Source organism: Lottia gigantea (assembly GCF_000327385.1).
Source record: "Lottia gigantea unplaced genomic scaffold LOTGIsca_79, whole genome shotgun sequence".
In the NCBI taxonomy this organism is placed as follows: Eukaryota; Metazoa; Mollusca; class Gastropoda; family Lottiidae; genus Lottia; species Lottia gigantea.
In genome coordinates this window covers 1,199,053-1,221,509 of record NW_008710630.1, presented here as the reverse complement: position 1 = coordinate 1,221,509, position 22,457 = coordinate 1,199,053, and the positions used below count along the sequence as shown (strand labels likewise).

The following is a 22,457-nucleotide window of genomic DNA, read 5'->3' as shown; positions in this document are numbered from 1 at the left end:
GAAGATAAGGCTGGGGGACATTGCTGAATTTTGCAGGATAAGACTCTTCTGTGTCTGTTTTTTCCCGCCAATTATTTTGAAGGTAATTGGTCTGAGTGGGACCTGTATTTCTGTTTGGGTCAGTTGGTGAGCTTTTCAAATATTTCTGCCACACTTCGTATGGATTGCGATTTTCTTCTTCAAATGCATTCAAAGCTCCAAATTTAGTCATGGGCCTATTTTCTCCATATTCAGAGAACCTTCGCTTATGGGGAGGAACATATCTTATGTTCGTTGGTTTCTGCTGAAAAGTTTCTTTCGTTGGCAAATCTCTCTCGATGACCTTTCTAATGGATGCATCTGTATCGCTCACACTTCTTTTGGGACCCTTAAAACTCTTGCCCAACTCTGGGAATTCTTGATGGTACAGTTCTGCCGGTTTCTGATTTACTGAGTCCTCTATCAGCTTGTTACAGATGATGTTTCTTCTGTCGTTTAAAGGATCTCGTGGGCCAATAACTTTACGAACATTTTTGCCTGTATCCTCGTAATAGTCATCATCATCTGTGATGTCATAGGTCACAAGGCTCGGATTTGGCGACTCTGGTTCTCTGTAGTTATCCATATTGATTTGGTTTTGGTTTATATCTGAAATGACATTCAAAATCTTCAGAAATTTAAGAATAAGTAAGAATGAGCCATGCACTAATTTGACGGAGAAATTTTCTCTCATGCTTCCTGAATCAGTCATGCTTCGCTAGAGCATTATATTGGAATTCTATAAAGTATGCCAATCTCAACTAGTTAATGCATATGCAAAATTTGTCAAATAAATATGCCAAAAGTGCTCCAGTGCCACTGACAACTGGTGTTAAGATTAACAAAATATTGCAAATTAACAAAGAAATGAAGAAGCTATCAAGCTAGAAACTTGATGATGAGAGTTAGCAAAATAAAAAGGGTGCACAAAACAAAAACAGCAAGTGATTTAAAAGCAGTTTTATACCAAAGAACTTACAATAGTTCCTATAATCATGATATCTATTGTCTTCAACAGTTTTCAGTGCAGCATCAGGATACTGTAAGATTTGGCTTGGAAGATCTTGATGAGGATACTGAGGACCTTCCATTGGATTATATTGAGGAGTTGGATATCTTGGTTGGTACTGGTAGTGTGGCTTCATGGATGATCCATCATTGGGGGCTGATGGTCTCCTCTCATGTAAATGCAATGAAGATGGACGATACTTCACAGGGGACTTTGTTTTGTTTTTGTTTTGTAGAGTAGGTTCTGTAGTTGCTCCAACTTCTAAAGATGGTTCCCCTTGGTTGGAAACAGCTCTGTAATAAGCGCCAGAGGCATTAGGAACTTTTCTCACTAGTTGATCCACGAATTGAAGCAGCAATTGAGCTTGTTGTAAATCAGTTATCTTATTCAAAGGTACAGTTATGAGGTGACTAAGATTAGGAATATGGCCATGCTGATCTGTATCTTTGCTTTCTTTCTGGACAGATTTTTTGTTGGAGTCTGGGTCCTTCTTTGCTTCCTTCCTTTCCTGCTTGACGTGACATCTCTCTTCCTCTATTTTCTGATGTTGCTCCATGAGGGTGGTGTCATACCCTGGGTAGTAGGCTGGGTACATGTAGGGAGGGTAAAAGGGGATGTATGGGTTGAAGAGTCTTGGATCAAATGGTGGACCAGGGGCCGACTTTCCTGGATGATAATATGGATACTCCAAAGGATTTGGAGGCATTGGAGGCTTGTGCCTGTAATCCATATCATTTATTTCTGTTTTTTGACTCTTCTGGTATCTTGGATCCGTTGACATGCTGGAGATGGTTTCAGAAATGCTCATGTCTTGACTGGAATATCGATAATGACGTTTGCTCTTCAAGGAAATCGAAGATTCTGATCTCGCAGGTTTTTTGGGGTCAGTTTTGGAGTCTGTCTGTCTTAGTATGTCATCATCAGAACCCACACTGCTGAAGTCTGAAAACGCATCACTGATGGGTACTGCATTGTTTGAGATGCTCATTTTTGAGGATGTCAAAAATCCATGCTTATCTCCTGAAAAGTCTCTGTCCATTGAGAATTCTTTTAATGACTGAACACTTTCATTTTGGATATTTGGCAGTTTAAAGTTTTTAGAGTCATTTTTACATCTTGAAATTTCAATTTGATTTTGGCCTGGATCCCTTTCTCTTGATTTCCCTTTAATTTCTGTTGGATGACTTATTTGAGGTGATGGCGTCTTCTCCTTTATGTGACTTCTTTGAGGAGAGTTCTGTTTACTTTGATTGTTGACATTGCAATATGGGGAGTAATTGGCATAAATATCCAACAAAGAATTGTCTGGAATTGGAATCGAGTCTGATTTATTGGAATAGTTCGAGATATTCTGAAAACTGTTGCAGGAACCATCTTGAAGTTTTTCTGTAAAATGATGAGGTTCTACAGGTGCTGATTGGACATCTAATAGGTCACTCGACCAATCCTCACTTTTGTTTGATTTGTCATTTTTGTAGGGTTTCACATTCTTAAAACCCTTTCTTTCGCTTTTTTCAAATCGTTCACTATGGGTGCGGGGCCGGATGTGCTTCTTATGAGAACTTGCATGATGTTCTGACTTTTTTGGTTGTTTGGTTATCCCCAAATAAACATCGATTTTTTTCAACTCTGCATCCAGCAAATCATCATTTCGTGGTCTCAAAGGAGGCGTTTGTGTATTTTTTCTTGGAGGTCTCAGGTGTTTCACACTGTCAGAGTTCTCACTTCTACTATCACACGTTGAACGTCTGTTTACAATTGGAGGTGAATCATTTTGATTTTGATTCAGGCCAATTTGTTTCTGGTCTTCTTTTATAGATGATTTTCTACGAATATCCTGACTGAATTGAGGCGCCACATTCCCAGGAACAATATCAGAGGTACCTTTAAGATTGTTATTTGGGTCTTTTGAGGTGTCTGTCACTGGTGAGGGTTGTTCAACATTTTGAGGAGTATTAATTTCGCTGTCAAAGACCTCCTCTTCATCCAGTTCAACGGTGTTATTTTCCAAAACTTTTTCCCAACTTCCTTCTAACTCGAATGACATTAAAGGATGTGGTTTGATTATATCTTTATTCAATGCAGTGCTGCCTCTCTCTGTATAGTTATAACTATGAGCTCCTCTTGAACTGTGACTCGGTCGAATTCCTCCACGAGCAAAGATTGCTTTCATCCTGGGAATACCATCCTGTAAAGATATAATAGGTTGATTGGAATTGGTTTCTGGTAAAACATCTTCAGTATTGGCAATCAAATCTTTGCTTTCAAAATTTCTCAAACCTTCTGCTTGGTTGTTATCTGCCCTTGGCACTGACTTCTCTAAATTTTCTGCAAATTTTAAGCAAGACTGGGGTAACAAAGCTGCTTTTTCACCAGCATCAGGACTATTTGAAATTTCCTGGGTGGCACCCTCAATAGAAATACCTTTCGCATCAGCTGAGCTGGTGTCCAGATTTGAGCCAGTCCATCCCTCAGCCCAATTTAACTCAGACTCCAATTTACTCTTGCTTGAACCTTGAAGGTCTGACATACAATCCACAAAATCATTAACTGTATCTGAACATTTTGCTGAGCCATTGTGCTGATTAGAAGGTTGAGGTTTATGTATGTCAGTCATTTCATCATGAACTTCCTGAACAACTTTTCCAGGTGTTGGCACTTCAGTCAATTCATCTGACCAATCTTCAGTGTTATCAACAGCATCAAATCTTTCAGTCATTTGTGGGACTTTTACTATCAGACCATCTTTGAAAGTCTCCTTTCCTGGTGGTGCTTGAGCAATATTTGAACTAACAGCATCAGAAGGGTAAGCATTATAATCTTCTGGTATGGAACCAGAGTGTTCATTTAACTCAGGACTTTCAGTTACTACTTGAGAATCTTCGTTGCTATCTTTGTTATTTTGAACTAAATTTCTGGCAATCTCCTTCAAGTCCAAAGCAATTTTGTCAGTAAGGTCTGAGAGTTCATTGGTTTTGTTTTTTGCCTCAGGAGCAGCAAGATCATGCCCGTGATCTAAGTTGTCTTCTACTTCTCCTTTGCTTGATTCAAAACCTGGTTGTTCAGGATGTTTAGAATGAATGTTGCTTGAATCACAATTCTTATTCCCTTGTAAGTAAACGCTAACTATTTCTTTTGTTTTGTCAATGTCTGAAAGAGAAATTGGTACCTTTGTGTCTTGATCTAGTTCTGGGCAGGAAGAATTCAGAGCTGCAGATGAAGCTTCCCATGTATTTTCATTGGGCAGAGATGTGCTAAAAACCTTTGCTGATTTCGGATCATCCAGTTTTTCTTCAACGTCCAGTAAATCCTCATTCCAATCTTCTTCATTTTTAGATTTATTTTCTTTTTTGGTTTCTCTAGGTCTGGAAAATCTCTCGGCTCTAAATCTTGGTGGTTGATTTCTGTCTGGGTGACTATGTCTCCGTTCATTGTCAAAACATTGATTGAGTCTACCATGAGTTCTTTGATCCATGCTATAATGAGAGTCATGGCGACGTGGTTGGTGATGGTCTGGATATTGGTTTCTGTTGATTCGACATGGTTGAAGATGGTCTGGATTTTTGTGTCTGTTGGGTTTATAATGCTGATGTTGGTTCTGGATAGAAGAGTCACCATATGAGGATCTTCGTTGTCTGTTGTATGGTACCAATGGTTTTTGTTCAGAATGGCGTTTGTCTGGTGGATTTTTCTTGGGTTCCGTACCTTCATCATAACATTGGTGGTCTTTGGTTCATCAGTTTTAACATCCTTGGTGGTCTCAGGTGTGTCCTGAAAAATAGCATACAGGAAAATTATTTTAAGATTTTACTTCAATACATTGAATGAATCTCAATTTCCAACTTATACTTGATGTCCTACAGAGATTCATGAGTATCAGACATTTGAACTGCCAGCTGGTCGTGTCTACAAAATACAACCCAAATCAACAGCCTTATTTCTAACACAATTTTTGACCTATTTCCACTAAGCTAACATTTGAAAAGGAAAGTGTTTAAAACCATTTTCTCTTTCAATGCACACCTTACGTAATTTGCTTATGTTCCATTTACTAAAATCTTCTTACATAGATTTCAGAGACCAGGTTCCAGGTCTGGTCAAGCTATTACAATCACTCTCTTATACCTTGACAACATGTCAATGACGCTATTATGATGTCAAGGTATAAGCAGATTTTGTAACAACTTGACATTGTCATGATGTGGCATACCGGTACCATGATGCATTATCAAGAAAATATCTTACCACATTATTCTTCGTTGCCAGTTCATCTACCCTGCTGTTTTTATCTTTTCCACCATTTTTTGGTACCAGTAATGATTCATGATCTTCTAAGCTAAGATCATTTGCAGGACAATTTTCTTTCAAATTTTCAAGTTCAATGCCAATGGATCTCTTAGATTTTAGAGTCTTCTGTTGTGAATCTATTCTGTTGATTTTAGCTGGTGAATGTGATTTTGTTGGACTCAAACTTTCTGGGGTTTTCCTCTTTTCTGGAGTTTCAATTACGCTTTCGTCCGACATTTTCGTTCCTGACGATTTCTTTCCTTCCAAAAAAGGGCTGTCTTTATTTGGACTGCTTTCGTTGGAAGATGAAGTCGTAGATGTGGACCCACTTCTGTCTTTCTTTAATTTATTTGAAGTCACATCCCTTACAGATTTAGCAAAGATTCGAAAGGTTCCTTCAGATAGACTTACCCTTTTAGTGGCGGTATTGACTTTGTTAGTCTCCATGACTGGATGATTGAGTGTAATCTAAAATATAAAAGAAATCAGCATTAATCAAAAAATACCCTTCAACTTACTGTACCAGTACCCAAAAGATTCAAACTTAAGTTCAGTGAGTGAGTAGGCTGTCAGTAGGTTGAACTACACAGACATGGGGACGCCGTAGCATGTTTAGCTTAGGCCCAGGGCCTTTGCTTTTTAAAAGAAAAATGGAGGCTGTACTTTCCCAGGACAGCACTGAAAGACCTTGATTGAACCAATATGCCAAAATCAAATATTTAGATGTTACCATCACAACATGCAATCAAATAGTTATTTTCTGTAAATATCTAGACATCAATAAAATTGTTCGTTATCCAAGGATTTCATTTTTGTTCTAGATTCAACTTTCGATTTCATACGATGCACGAAAAGAAAATGGCAGATTGTCTGATCGGAAAGCTTTTTCAAATGAACAGAACACATAATGCTATTCCAGAAACACCGAAATGCAAATATGTCAAAAAACAAATAACAGAATTTATTCCGATTATCAACTACAATGAAAAATTCACAGCAGCCATAAAAAAAATTACTTACAAGACGTGGTCAACTTTTTCTGTCGTCACTCTTCGGAGCACGTGCCACTAGCCTCCTTCTGGAAACTGTCAAAATGACAGAAGAAGAGCTGAAGATGGTTCCGCGCAAAATTTCATTTTCGTTTCTGAATTTATCCCTGGTTTCCAAACTGTTTCTTTCAATGTTTCAAAAATATTATTTTCAATTAAAAGTCGTATTGTCTATTTAGAACATGGTTAATTTCATTAGAATGGCATCAAGTATATCAAATGACATTTTCATAAATGTGTCAGATCTAAAGCTCTCTGTGGATCCAATAAAAGATTTACCACAAACGTCAAAATGGAAAGTATTTTCTTTTAGCCTACCAACTGAGCTGTCGGGCCACCGGACTTGGTCCGAGGACCCAAAGAAGTCAGGGGCCCTATGATTAGATATCCCTGGGTAACAAATATATAGCCTACTTGAACGAATTAGGCCTATATGCTACAGGCAGTGCTAGGCATATGAAAGTTGAATATCATAAACTAGGCCTATATGTGCCTATATTCATTAAGGCCTTTTTTGCGTTTCCCAAAGAACTAGGCTAGCCTACATATTATGCCCATTTAATTATGGTTTTTTTTTAAACAATTTATGTAAATCTTCAGATGTAGTCCTACTCTACAGTCCATGAATGGCGTGAAGATCATTGATTTATTTAAACAATATTTTATTTCTATATTAAATAAAAAATTTTACAGAAAATAAGTAAGGTTTCGGAAACAAGCCGAAGCTTATAGGCTACTAATCCGGCACCTGATACAAAGAAAGGCACAATTCAGAAAATATGATATTCGTAAATAAATAAATGGTTATCAATATTTAGTAATTTGATAATAGAAAACAATTAATTATGTATATTTAAATATAAAAATGAAAATATGCGAAAGTGCATAGGTGTCCACACCAGACAGGGGTCGTCATCCCCAAGAATTCCGTCCGCCCACGAAGCTGCAGACAAAGAGTCGGGTTGATCAATTGGAGACAGGGATAGTGTTATGGGTAATTTGACCAAACTAGAAATGGACTTGGCGGAGGAAGACATAAGTTGGTAGAAGATCATTGCTTTTGTAAGCCTATCAATTTCTCCACTTGTGAAAAAAATATGATTAGGCCTATCGTTTAGCTTACGCATTGCATCATTTATTGAGAATTGTTTCCAAAATTTTACCTTTGAACATTAAAGGAATATTACCTCATAGAATGATTTTCTATTTCAACAGTTTCCCATTCATACGCATTAACCGATACCAGGTGGACGAGTCGATAATTGGGCAGATGGTCTCCCTACACAGTTTGGTTGATTTGTTGGAAAAAAAATAGGTTGGTATAAAATGCCAAACGACTCGTGGTTTTCAACACATGGGTATTGGATAATAATGCAATATAAGTTACAAAATGAATCAGCAGAGCAGTCTTGAAATACATGCCAAGTACCAAAGCTTTTATTTTTCGTCTCTTAAAGGAATACTCTCTCTTCGAATGGACTTAAAATTTAAAGTTTCAAATTTGGTCAACATGTGAACAAAATGAAATGAATGGAGTTTTACGTCCTACTTTTCAACAAAGTGTATGTATTCATCAGTTGGACTTGACTACAGAATATAATCTCTATATAAGACAATGTATCCATTATACTATGTAATTATTAGGCCTGTTACTAAGTTTAATGAACTATTAGTTATAGTCTTATGGATTTATTGGATTAAAGAGGGATTCTGTTGTGTAGTTATGACACAAGATAAGCCCACTAATGAACAAAGACTCATTTTGGCTAAGCTTTAAAATTTCATTTTTCTGGTCATTCTACCTTTAAAGAAAAAAAAGGTAGCCCACATTTACATCTGCATTATCCAATCAGATTACCAAAACGCTAAATTCACGACATACGTATTAAGTTTATGTAAACTGACGCCCTTCATGGGCACATGGATACATCTCACCAACCGTTAAAGAGACAGCCGCCGATTAAATCAAACTTGCGTAAGAAATGGTTGTCTGCTCAGTGGAGCATTGTTACAATTTTACCAGCTAACCCCTAGTTAGTCAACTTGACACTTCATAGTCAATGTCATTTTAAGGATATTTACCATTTAGTGTTAGATGGGGATGAGAATATATATCGTCATAAAAGCACTGTCCCAGGTCACAAGAAGAGGTCTATGATAGGACAAAGTGCGAGTTTTTTTTTCAATGTTCGTTAGTTTGAATGGTATCGTGGAATTGCTGAAAATATTAGAAGAATCATCCTTTAAATGAAAATGGCTCGAAGATTTTCAAGAAATATCGAATGTTTCATTGGACTATTGCTCATAGGTAAGTAGACCTACAGCACGGAACTAAAGCAATTTCATTTTAAAGGGTAAAGGCCCGGTTTTTCGTATTGAATTTCAACAAGAAGGAAGTTGAATTTTGGATTAAAGGCCTAGGTGGTGCCATTTTTGTTTACAGAAGAATATTGTAGAGCGGAATCGGAATTGCATCTATATGGTACAGAACTTGATTCAAATTTTATCGGACGTCATTTCCGGGTTTGTTTCACTTTGCACGACTTAATTAGGAATCTTGATTATATTCCAGACTTTGCCTTCGGTTGTGAAGATAACTGCACGTAAGTACTAATATTGATACGTAACCTAACCTGACGAAGGAGTTTTACCTGAGACTATTACCGGGGGGGAGGGGGGGGGGCTGTTGGGGCTTATTTTGCTTGTATGGCTTTTTATTTTTACACATATTGATATTGTACTTTTGTTGGGACGTTCCACTTCAATTCATTTCGAAGCCTAGTTACTCTATGATTAAGCGAATACGTACGTGTAGGAGCTTTATGTAAAAACCCTATTCAATTTTATAATTACATTACGTAATAAGGACGAACAAATTATTTCAATTTCAACCATGACGTGATGTTTTGATCGTAGCTATTATAATCAGACCCCAAAGTAGAATCTTTTTAAAAGCTGATTGAGCCTAACAAGTATGATAATAAATAAAACTAAGGCCTAATTAGATTAAATTATGTAAGCAATAAGTATAGCCATTGTGTCCTTATGTTCGGCCGATTTCACCATTGGTTCAATATCCTTTCTGGATCGATAGTCTCTTATAGGGTTACGATTTTACAGAGATAAAGTTCCGAGAGGTTTGATTCATCAAGGGTTTTCTAATACCTTCTACACCTTGAAACAGCGGGTCTAATGCAAGCTGTCCACCGTGAAAGTTCCGCTATATAGTGCTCTGAAACATGAACCTATGCAGCATTCGACAATCCTCGGCAGTTTCCGTGAAGCTGGATCTGTTGCAGAGCGATTAGCGTAACTTTCACTGTAGGTCGTAGCAATCTCGTCATCTTTTGGTCGTCAACAATCAAATATCATTATCATCATTTCAGAAAGTCCACAGAAAGTATAGCATTATCAGCAATCCTCTGCGTTGCAGCTGTTGCTGCCATAATATGTCCACTCCTGTGCCTATGTGGACCATTTAAACGTCTGGCAATACGATGGCGAAAATATTTCCATGACAATCTAGGTTGGGAGTACCCAGAGAGAGGTCAAAGGCAGTGTCAAGTGGAATGTAAGTAAATGAAATAGTTTTACGGCCTTCTTTTCTGCCCTCGGTTTGGCTAAAGAAAAGCAAAATGCAGAGCAGTGGGCGAAGCGGACAAGATTGCATGGAATTGATTCTGTTGAGCAACCAGCTAAGGAACAGGCCCGTAGCTACAAAGAGGGACTATGACTATTGTCTTCTTCTTGCTCTCTCCTCTACAAAACCCAAAAATACCTTCGGATTTTTCAACCCGGTTTCTCCCTGTCAGTGATGCAGGTAAGAGGGACTGACATTGAAAAGCGTCTTGTCGTTCAGATGAGACAATAAACCGAGGCCCCGTTTGCTACAGGCTGTGCACGTTAAAGATCCCCCGACAGTTGGAAATCGGAAAAAAGGGAAAGCTAATGCCGCTGTCCTAGCAAAATTTCCCTCATTACACACCGCATGGCGTTGCCGGTCTTCATTAGCCCTCAAGGTGCAGAAGAGTAGGACGTAAAACTCCATTCATATTATTTTACAAAACCCAAAGAACAAGGCACGTCGCATGGAAAGCCATATACACGTGCATACCACACAAGGTAAATAAAGTAAATAGTATTGGCTTTCTCACAATTTATCCTTTTAAATTCTAGATGGAGTATCAACCGGAAATGACGTACCACCCGAGTATGTTAACATCGCATTCATCGATTTACCGCCATCGTACGACGAGGTGGTCAAAAACTCACAATACTACAAGTATGGTCCAGCTTGTTCATCAGTACCCGCTCCTAAGCGCCATCATCAGCGACAAGATTGTCAAGAACGACGGCGAACTGAAACATGTCATCAGATAAGCAGACGATTAGAGTTTTCACAAGAACGCAATTCGAATTCATCCGTCCAAGAACCAATAGATCAAGCCAACAGTATGAATCAGCTGAGTTCGATAACGGTTCAGGATGCTTCCGTCATCAGGAATCAAGAGAGCGAACAAACAATACACAATAGTTGAATTCGATAACTGTTCAGGATATATCCGAAAACAAACAAACAATATTTAGTACATTTGTTGAATCCGATTCCGAATACATCCGTCCAAGAATCTGGCTAACGGTCGAAGAATACACATAAGCTGAGTTCGATAACGGTTCAGGTTGCTTCTGTAACTAGAGTCAAGTTACCAAGTGAACGAAAAACCAAGTTATCTACCCTATGTTGATTTAAAGGCGAATTTTTGTCCGGATACGTTCAATGTTTGTACAATCGAGTTTTAGACGTTTTATGAAGATCAAGCGGTTGAAACTGACTTGGGAAATAAAAATTAAGACTGAGTGAGATTATATCGCTTAAATCAATATGCGGAGATTGCGCCTCATATTCGATTTTACGGAAACAGCCGAGGATTACCGAATAGTCTGGAATTCGCATAGTATAAGCACAGCCCGCTTCAACAATTTTGAGGATGATTCAGAACAGTCGAGAACACGATTTGTCACACAAATAGGTTAACGAGTATTATAGGATCTAGGCCTACCGGATTACACGAGAATTGTTTATTATCAGAGAATTGAAATTGATCGAAAAAAAGACATAGGATAGGCTAAAGTAAGAGAATTTTATATGTTTGGAATTTAGGAGCGTTTAAAATAATCACCCCACATTAAACTGTTGTCGATCATTTTCAAATCTATGAACTAAAAAGCTGATTAACATTCCTAACGGAGTATGGAATAACGGTGGACTTGATTTTGTCATCTTTGCTATTTCTTTCAGTCGTCCAGGAACTTTTTAAATTGGTGCGAATTTCCCAGAAAAAGATTAATATAACCTTTTAAAATAAAGAGTTTATTATTATTATTATTAACCTTTGGTATGTGAAGTATGACCTAAAACTCCATTCATTTCATTTCATTTTGGTATGTGAAATCTTATAATATATATATATATCATATCATTTCATGCTTGGTGTTTAAATATGTTTGTGTATATATATCTATGACGCAATACAATATGGAATCGGGAATACCACAATATTACAATGTCTAGGTTATGTCTATTTTAACCTAACGGTATGCATTACGGTATATATAAACTATCTACTAGGCCAACAAAATGTATTAATATACCAAAAAACCTCCACGTATTAACATTATTATGAAATAATTTTTCACCATGAAAATTAGGATTTTTATTATTTTACTGATGTTTAATGACTGTTTGACCGCAAATATGAAGGTAAGATGATTATCTTTGACCTTTGAGCGGATGTTTCTCCATATTTAGGGGTTTTTCTTTATGTAACCAAGATAACATAATTATAATTAAAGGGATAGGTCCGTCATCAGATTTTTTTTTCTAGCTAAGTTAATCAGTAATAGTGTTAAAAGAAGATATTTGAGCGTCCAAGTCCATGCGTGCCGAGATTAATCAGCGGTTGAAAGTTAAATAGACAACTCGTCTTTTCTTGAGACTCTACCATATATAGGGTACATATTATATTCAAGACCGAAATTAACCCCTGAAAATAGCGAATGTCTTTTATGGTCATTTACTGGTTTTTTGCATCCTTACTATTACTGTAATTCTAGAAATGCTAATCGGTATGTGACGTCACTATCAAAAATGCTATCACAAATGACTGGGGTCTTTGCGATGGTGCCGTCATAAATTGCAAGAGCTACAAACCTTTGACTTATATAAATGAAATGGTGTATATCGTAGCCAGATAATTCTGGACCTACCAGAGCTTTGTACTTAATATACGTTCAGAGGCAGACATAAAATGAAACTTTTTAAGGGAGTTGCTCCGACCAACTTTTGGGTCGTTAGTTGTTTTAGAATTTCATCATGTTAACTTTTGATATCTATACAAAGCTGAACTATTAATGAGCCCATCAAGGCATTGCTGGATACTCTACATTGTGCCTGTCCCTCAAACGGTACCACAAACAGCCGAGGGGTAGGATTTCCGTTTTTCGTACAACTCCGTAAGTAAAGCCTACCCCTCGACTGTATTCTTATAATGACCTTTTTATGTTGTAATTTAAATATTATTTACATTAGATCTATCTGGGATCGCTACGTTAAACAGATAGATCACTACAATTATTTTTTCATTTTTTGACAGTTTCAAAATTGGGTTTATGAATCATCGAATGGTTTGTTATGCCAACTGTGCCCCGTGGGAAAATTTCTCATAAAACCATGTGAAAAAGATGGTGGCGAATCAATGTGCAGCATCTGTCCGAGGGGAACGTTTACCAGTTCGGCGAACAACGCAACGGAATGTGGAGAGTGTACTATATGTCGCATCGCGCAATACCAGAAGTCTCCATGTACTGGCACCCGCGACAGAGTGTGTGAATGTCCGCCAGGATTGTTTTGGGTCAGATATCGTGGCCACGATGGTATTTGTCTACATCATACAAAATGTAAGGAGGGCGAAGTCGTTGACGTCGAAGGTAAATAAAGCCATATTATAAGAAATACGGCACAATCAACTCCATTTTTTATGTTAATGGACGCCCAAAAAATCTAGAATCAGAGACACAAAAAGACCCACGACAACGTTGCCCATAGCTAACAAATTCTGATCAAAGACGGTGCCATTGTGCAAATGAAATGGATGGAGTTTTACGTCCGACTTTTCTGCGTCATGTGGGCTAATGAAGACGGACAACGCCTTGTAGAGTGCAATGAGGGAAATTTTGCCAAGTCAACGGCATTTGTCTGGTCTTTTTCGATTTCCAACTGTCGAGTGATCTTTAACGAGCCCAGCTTGTAGCACACAGGGCCTTCGTTTATTGTCCCATCCGAGCGGCGCTTTTTCCGTGTCGGTTCCTCTTACCTATATCACTGACAGGGGGAAACCGGATTGAAAGATTCAAAGGAATTATCTCTACCTATATGCCGGGATTGAGCCCTGGCCCTTCAGGTTAGCGTCTAATTTATACACATGTCTATGAGAGATAGAAGCCTCTACGGATACGTAAGCTTTCTTTTAAGTTAAAAACAGATTTTATATTCCCGTCAAAACCACATCCCGTATCTTTCAGGAACCCAGACTTCTGATACTACTTGCAAGAAGGCGCCACCAACAACACCCACACTTAAGACCGTATTTACCACGGTTCGAGCAAGATCAGCAGAAACCACAGCGTCTAAAGACAAATCAAGGACCACTGATCCGATTCTGACGGAACCATTGGACGCCGAAAATACCATCCCGAACAACGGTATAAAACCTGAGCTATATCACTTTTTCAAACTGGGGCGCAATCATAATAAACATTTAAAACACATCGGCGTTCACAGGCTTTCAAAACCCAAGCATATTAATACTGGAATTTCAACAGAATCTCACCAACACAAGATGGTTGACACGCGCACAAATGAAGCTTCGGTCGACGTACCTGCAAATGACAACACCGCACCAGCAAATGAAGCTACGGTCAACACACCTGCAGACGAGGCTAAGGACAACGCACCTGTAAAAACTGTTGTCGACGCAAATGATACTAACTCATATAATAATCCGCATGAAAATGGCAAAAATCTAAGCACAAAAGAAACGATACCATATAATGTAATACAAGCCATATTACCAAATGGCATGTATGGAACCACTCAGAATCCACAAATGCAAGTTCCTTCCAAACCCTCAACGACTACGTCGGGTGGTCGTAGACGAAAACATAAAAGAGGAAAGGGCAAAAAGTTGAGGAGACGCAAGAAAAACAAGAAAAACAAAAAAAATGGCCGAATTAGAAAATGTCGTCATAAGGTGGAGAAGAAAAGACAAAAATGCGAACGACGTAGAAAAAGAGTCCGACATCGAAATAAGAAGTCACAAAAACAAATTGAAGTAGTGATGGATAGAATCACAAAAGCCTCATTTTGAATAATGTAATCAAAAACTACTAAGCCAATTATGTTCAGCTAAGACATAATACATGGCATACGAAACTTTGCGCATGATTTTGTTACCAGAATCAGACTTCTGTGTAAAAGTGCGAACACACGAGCTACGGTGTCCGGTGCCCGGTGCGGGATTATCAATACAGCAGAAAATAGAAGAAAGGAATCGTGTTCATTTGTTTATATCGATTATTCCGCATTGTACACCGCACCAGACACCATATCTCGTCTATTCGCGGCTTAAGAACCATGCGTTGTTCGTGCATGGGATAAAGATATGATATTCGTGTGATATTAATGCCCTTTCCAAAATAAACCCAATGTTTGTATCTTCCCTTTGGGTGGTTGATATTTTATATGCAAAACAAGTGTCTTCAAAGCATCGTATTTCTAATATTATTATTGAATTTTATATATACTATTAAATTTTGTGTATATTAGTTTTATTATCGATAAACATTTAAAGTCAAAATCAAATTTTCGTTTTACTGTAGATCTTAAATAGGCTAATTCGTTGATCCCATCGTGTCCAAACCACTTTTAGTTATATCTCTTGAATGGAAATTAATATGCCTGGGCCGTCATACTTATATACTTTACCCGATACATGCATTCGAGAGTTGTAACAATAGTTTATATTAGATGTACACTGAAATTCTAAAAAAATTGTACTGTAACAGCTGGTAAAGCAAATATTTCCAACTATAATTCTCAAATAAATAAACCGAATACTAACGATCCGAACCGCAAAACATAAACCAAAATCCAAAGAACTAACTGACAAAACATTGGTAGCAGCAAATGAATTTTTCACATGGGGAAGTATATCAATTATAAGTAAGTAAGTAAGTATATCATAATGAAGAGTGGTATCAGGTGTCTACAGGAGTAAGCATAATCATTCTGGTCTACCACACACCTGTCAAAGCTTCTTAACAAACACTACAATTACATTAAATCAAAATGAAACCATTTTTATTCAATAAATTCAACCATAATTTATATAAATAAGTACAATATACAATATAAATATGTATAATGATATATTAATATAATTCTGTATATATAATAATAAATATATTAATCACAGCAATTGGTTGTATATAGTTCAATTTCCTCTTCTTCTTACCAGAAGCCTTTGAAAGTAAGAGTACACGGGGACGAAAAAGTGCGCAATATACTCGCGATTATACGGTATATAAAGTATTCTATATACATACATTAGAAATTTTGCATACCATAAAATTGCGATTATAATGTGCGTCCGATCGCAAAACGTTTCATCATTTAACAAAAAAAGCTTCATTTCATTTGATGTATTGATGTAATGCTAAGGACCTGTTTAAATCAAAATCTTAGACCTACCATTGATTTGTATTATGACTTCAATCTATAACCAATCTCCGATTTGTTCACTTTTTGGTCCCAAGGCCCATTGTCATGTGTAAGGCAGAGAAGATAAAAATTGACCTATTTACACTTATAATTCTTACAATATATCACAGCTTTGAATAATAATAATAATAATAATAATAATAATAATAATAACCTTGGGAAAAATTCTTTTTATAAAACATCCTTCAGGTATGATGGAAGCAAATTTGAAAGGACAAACTTTTGCGAAAATGGGTCTAAAATTTGCATATTCTTGATATATACAAGTCTAAAATTTACTTTAATTCAAAATTTGACAGATGTAAAATCAAAACAAACATTATATTGCAAAAGTTATATAATTTATATTTTTTACAATAACAATCCAAAACTATAATAAATATATTTTTATATACAAAAAAAACAACATTTACAAGCAACTCAAAACAATAAATTAATAGCAAATGAGCACATCAAAATTGAGCATCACAAAAAAAAAACAACCCCATGCACATGCTTATGCAGGTGCAGAAAATATGTAAGATTATATAAAAGCATAAAATATCAAAAATAAAATGGATCCCTTTAGAATGCTGATGTTTAAGAATGCTGCAGAATTTCTTATTTTGGCAAAAATCTGCAAATTATGTGGCAAACGTTTAAAAAATAGTTAATATTATCATACTGAGTTTTCTTAACAATACTATGTCCCAAAGATCGATATTACAATCAAATATTTTACAGCTTTATTCAGACATGAATGGTAAATAACTCAACAAAAACAACATCCCTGTCCTCTCTATCTAGCAACTGAATTCAACTATAGCAAACTAAAGACTGACCGTTTGTAAAATGCAAATTCAGAGATATTTCATTCCAAAAGATTATTTTTGCAGAGATTAAAGTCTGTTTACAGACAACAGTGTTCTTTCTGCAAAGAACTTTTTTGCATTTCGTACAATGCGAAGTTCCTGAACCAAACCCCTTGGCATTGATCTATCCTGGATTATCTGTACCCATTTACAGCTGGGTTGACTGGAATAATGAGGATAGATGACTCATCAGTCTTTCACACCCTGACTGAGATTAGAATCCATGACCATTATTCATTCAATATCATGGAAATGAGGTCACTAACCAACTACCTTGCCTCAAATACTGGATCACTGAGGTGTCCAGATAATACAAACTCACTGAATATTAGATTTATGAGTGGAGATATAGAAGGGGTTTGTAAATTTTGAGGTGTCCAGAAAATACGAACCCTTGTCCTGTTTTTTGGAGTTAATATTGGTATTTTTTATATAATAACCGACAACACGAGGCAAGGGGTCTCTTTTCGGTCGCTTGGCCGAACCATCTGTGTACCTCAACAACACCCTGTCCATATTCCCTAATCTAGCATTATTAGAATACTTTTCTTTGATACTTTTAATAGATTGGGCAGGGTTCAAAGGTCGCGTTGGCTCCATCAATGACCCAAAGGTCGAAGGTTTAGAGTTCGCACTCTTAGGGCGAGAGTTTAGAATACAATCTACAATTCTGTCACGACGACATTTACAATCTGGGTTGATGGCATGGAAGTGAAGATTCGCTCCGTACCCGCATTCGCTGCACATTCGGCACCACATATTGGGTATTAGTTGGGTTAGACCTGCCAGAAGAAAAGAAAGAAGAAATTAATTATGATTAATCTTTTCAAAAAGCTTTGTTAGAGCTTGAAATATGAATCTGACAATGTGGTCTTGTATCACAAAAATTAATGTAAAATTCCGCACTTTTGACAAATTGTTATCACAATTTTTCGTTTCACAAAATTTTAACTGAAATAAAATCCAATCTTAAGAAAAAAATAAGTCGAAAGTATGATATATTTTTCAATACAGGATGCCTGTGATTACTACATATTTTTTATGGAAAATTTTTTTTACGAAACAAGGGCACAGAATTTTAGAAATACAGCAATTTGATTGGTTAATAAATTAGAAGTCAAGTTAAATTATTGCCAGTGTCAGTTACGTACATTTCAAGCTCTAAAATCAAGCTTATTTCAGAAAATAAAAATACATAGGAACTTCAGAAACAGAGATGGAAAGTATGGTCTTAAAATCATTTTATAATTTATTCAATTAAAAGTTTCAAATATAGCCAATAAATACCCCAACATGTTTCTGTGCTCGACCTTAAGTGTATCTCAAGCTCAAAAGTTCCAAAAAAAAACTAAAGCAAAAGGAACATCAATATTTCCATAATAGACCAAAATTTCCTGAGTTAATTCTCAATTTCCTTTCAATTACAACAACAAATATCATGCAAGAATATTAATAAGTACCAGAGAAATCCCATAGAGACATGCTATTATATATAATTATAAACAAGCAAAGATAATATAAACAGAACAAGAAAACAGGAAGAAGGGTCATGCCAGAAAATGAAAGATGAGACAAAAGCATCCTTGTTTAAACCACACCCCTTATAAATAAAACATGGGGCCATGTTTCACTTTATTTGTACGAGGCGAATTTAAACCAATCAAAATGTTCCTTTTTATGAAGAGAGCTTGCTTAAAGAGTTTGTGTGTGTGATCATATTACAAAACAGCACTTACATAGAAGCAAACTGATTGGTCGTTTTAAAAATCATGTGAATATTTATAACCTCAGTCTCTAATTATGAGGTTTTCGTCATAAAGTGAAACACGGTAGAAATAAAGATATAGTTTAAACATTAACAAATAAATTATCAAAGCCTGTCCTGCATTTCCAAATAAATTTCATGATTTATGATTAATCTTTAAAGAAATATTTCTTGAAGATATAAAGTTGTTCAAGAGAGAGTCAGCAGTAGAAAGAGAAGAGGGAAGAATTTAAAAGATGACCACTACCGCTAAAAGTCCACTAATCTAACTAGTGTAATATCCATGGGCTAAGTTGTCAAAGGTTCAATTTTTTACAATGTAAATGTCACAAACCCTTTAAACACTGAGTGTACATGAAATAAAAATCATATCATATAACTCCAAGTAATATAGCTTAAAGCATATGACGTTAACATTATGTAATGTTACATTTGGGAGAACTTGATTGGTGAGTTCTGCACACTTGAAATTCATGGTATGAAACAGAAATTCAATAAAACAAGTTAGTACTGAGTTCCGAATGCGTTCTACGTTTGCTAAAATAAATTGTAATTCAACAGAATTCAAAATGGCGGAATAAGAAATAGAAGATAAAATTTAGAATGAGACATAATTTGGTTCTGTTTGTTCGATAGAGACCAGAAGTGGAACAGATAGAACATGTTCAGAACCCACCAATCAAGCGCCACTTTATGTAATGTGAAAATTTATGACAACAAAACCCAAGATATATATGATTATGAGTAAAGGTACCTTTAACCATGCCGATTAAAAATGTGAACTTTGACCACCGGTAATTTATGTAATACCATATGAGGAGATGACCTTGACCTTGCTAATGCCAGTTTGAGTGGATTAAGAGGATTAAGGTACGGAGATAATCCATTTAGTTTCTTTTTCCTTCCTCTGCCTTAATAATCAACATAAATATTAAACCATACATAATGAAAATAACAGCGTCAAAGTTGGTCATAATATAAATTACATTTTTCTCAATAGGCTCTTAAAGGGACAAGTTCGCCATTTTCACGGGTTGATTTGGGTCATTAGAAGCACTAGAAATGTAAAAAAAAATCGCATAATTCCTTCAAAAACATCTCATTAACACTTTCTCTTTCTATAGCTGTCTTTTCTATATATGAAAGAGAAATTTAAAATGACGAGTCGTCAAATAAACTTTCAAACGTAGATAATTCTGGCCACACGTGGATTTGAAGGCTCAAATTTCGATGGTGAGCTGTGAACACTATTACTAATTGACTTAGTAACAAAATTCACGTTTCTCAAACTAAAGTATGATTGGTCAAACAGATGGCGACTCTGTCCCTTTAACAATTAATCTATTACAATGTCAACAATAATAAATTAGAAATTACATAATCAAAATTACAATTTAGAGAGCCTGATCGTGCCCCATTAACCCTATGATGGTCATGTCAACATCTCGGCTTCTGTCTGCAACTTGGTGAATTGGAAACTTGAGGCGCAATCACTTTCAGTAACTATAAACTATATTACTAAATCTATCACATTATCTAATGGCGTTATTGGTAAGCTTATTACATCAGGGGCAAACGAAGTAGTCCTGGGCCCTCAGAAAATTTCCTCAGTCCCCCTCCCCAATGTCCACTAAGGCTCTCCCAGTTTGTTCCTTGTCCTCTTTGGACTCTTCCTTTAATCCATTTTGTCATCCGATCAAGGCTTTAAATTCAAAGAGACATTACAAAATTCAAAGAAAATTTCTTACTAAAGTCAAGTGACTTGTTACTCCTGACCTCTCTTAGCCCTTGAGCCACATCGCACTGACCACACCCCCTCTGACCACACCTCCTCTGACCACACCCCTCAGTCCGCCTCTCAATGTATAAGCTTACATATTTTCTCTACCCTAAGCTTCACTAAACAATCACTAGACTAAATCTAACCTATCATAACTTGCCTAACTAAACTTTATAAACTAAATCTAATATTTGGCACAATAATAAAATATTTTTCAACAACCATGAGAAGATCACATTTCATGCTTGCTGTCATTCTTGAGAGGTTAGATTTTTAACATTTTTTTGTTAATATTTTTTTGTCATGGCTTTGTGACGAAGGAATTGAGAAAACAAAGTTGTTTTGGGATTGGCTTTGTACATGAAAACCAACATGTAAGAGGGATTGCCTTTTGTCATCCAAAATTTACGAGTCCAAACATAAATGCAGATTTGCATTGTTACTTTTGAATAATTAACTTTGTTAAAATACATGTGTATCAAAATAAACTTAAAGGGGTTCAAATGAAGTCTTCTAAACTTTGTATGTAAATCAGGGATAGGCCATAGCTTCTATTGCATCAATCCTGTCAGACGTCTGTGAATTACAGGAACCATAGATGTCGAACAGAAAAATTGGAATGGTGCAAATAGACGCTTTAAGAGTCCATGATAAAATGACCGAAGATAGAAAACCTTTTCAAATTCCTTTAACAAACCATAACAATGAATATTTTCAAACAAAAATTAAACAAATTAATCTCTCAAAATAAAGAACTCTCTAAAAAATAAAACCATAAAAAATCACAGCCATGTTAATGAAGTCAAGCACAGCTGTTTCTGCACATCAAAACATAAACATGACCAGTCCATTTCATTTTGTAGGTAGCATAAGTAGTATTGAACACCATATAAGTCTATTCTATATAGTGCTGATTACTACTTACTTACCTCAAACCAAAATAGGCTGTTAATGTTTGTGTTTCAATCCAACCTGGATTTGCATAAATATCTGTGCTCGACAACACAATATCATTTCATAAAAAAATAACACTTCAAAATAGTAAGTTATAAATTATCAAAACTTAAAATAATATCAAATAAGTAATAAATATCATGATTTTTGATGTAGAATATAAAAAAATAATGAAAATCATTTTTATATTTGCAATACTTTTTAGATGCATATTTCAAACTATATGATATTTTGTTTATAAGACATATAGAAGTAGGAAGATTACAATAAAACACTAAGATATATAGATATACTACTTCTGAATTTATTACATTCTACGTTTATCGTTTATGTTGTTAATCATTTTACTTGATAACATTACCTGTATGTGTTCCGAAACGTAGTATGTAATAAATGCAGAAGTAGTATATCTATATATTTCAGTGTTTTATATGATATTTTGATTATCTTTGAATTTCTTGGGTTTAAGTGCCGGGCATTTATTAGATTAGTCTGAACATTTCTAAAATATGCTATCTTTCTGTCATGACTTAATGTAAGCATCAGTCAGAGGGGCCGAATAGGGGTTACAAAATTGTCCAGGGGGCAAATAAAGGTCAGCCTCCTTTCAGGGTTGCCCTAAATGCTAAAATGAACCCTCTCTTCATGATATAAACCCATGATTAGGGAATCTATTTTAATGTGTTTTCCTTAACACCTACATTACCCAAATATTACTGAGTATATTTGAATCTACCTTGAGGGATTTGGATTCCACTACAAGGGTTAGCCTAAACACCTACATTTCCCAGATGTTACTAAGAAGATTTGTCTCTACATTTAGGGATTTGGAAGGGTTAGACTAAACTTTTTCCTTTACCAAATTTCGACAGACTTGGCACTGATCTACATTCAATTGGGAATCTA

The 22,457-nt window shown here is 36.0% G+C and overlaps 3 protein-coding genes across 3 annotated transcripts; 2 read left to right on the top strand and 1 right to left on the bottom strand.

Annotated features, from left to right (window-relative positions):
* Positions 1-923: 923 nt before the first annotated feature.
* LOTGIDRAFT_168869 (hypothetical protein) lies at positions 924-5,761 on the bottom strand (the record flags this gene model as incomplete). Its single annotated transcript, XM_009066768.1, has 3 exons — positions 924-4,625; positions 4,733-4,798; positions 5,273-5,761. 3 exons carry the CDS (start codon positions 5,759-5,761, stop codon positions 924-926), a joined length of 4,257 nt encoding a protein of 1,418 aa, XP_009065016.1.
* A 2,855-nt stretch (positions 5,762-8,616) lies between these two features.
* LOTGIDRAFT_168868 (hypothetical protein) lies at positions 8,617-10,901 on the top strand (the record flags this gene model as incomplete). Its single annotated transcript, XM_009066767.1, has 4 exons — positions 8,617-8,671; positions 8,936-8,966; positions 9,750-9,934; positions 10,540-10,901. The coding sequence occupies 4 exons, from the start codon at positions 8,617-8,619 to the stop codon at positions 10,899-10,901; spliced, it is 633 nt and encodes a 210-aa protein (XP_009065015.1).
* A 2,139-nt stretch (positions 10,902-13,040) lies between these two features.
* On the top strand, positions 13,041-13,358 carry LOTGIDRAFT_132314 (hypothetical protein; the record flags this gene model as incomplete). The annotated part of the gene is made up of 1 exon (XM_009066766.1): positions 13,041-13,358. A coding segment is annotated over one exon (318 nt), but the record flags the coding sequence as incomplete, so codon positions are not given.
* Between the last annotated feature and the right edge of the window lie 9,099 nt (positions 13,359-22,457).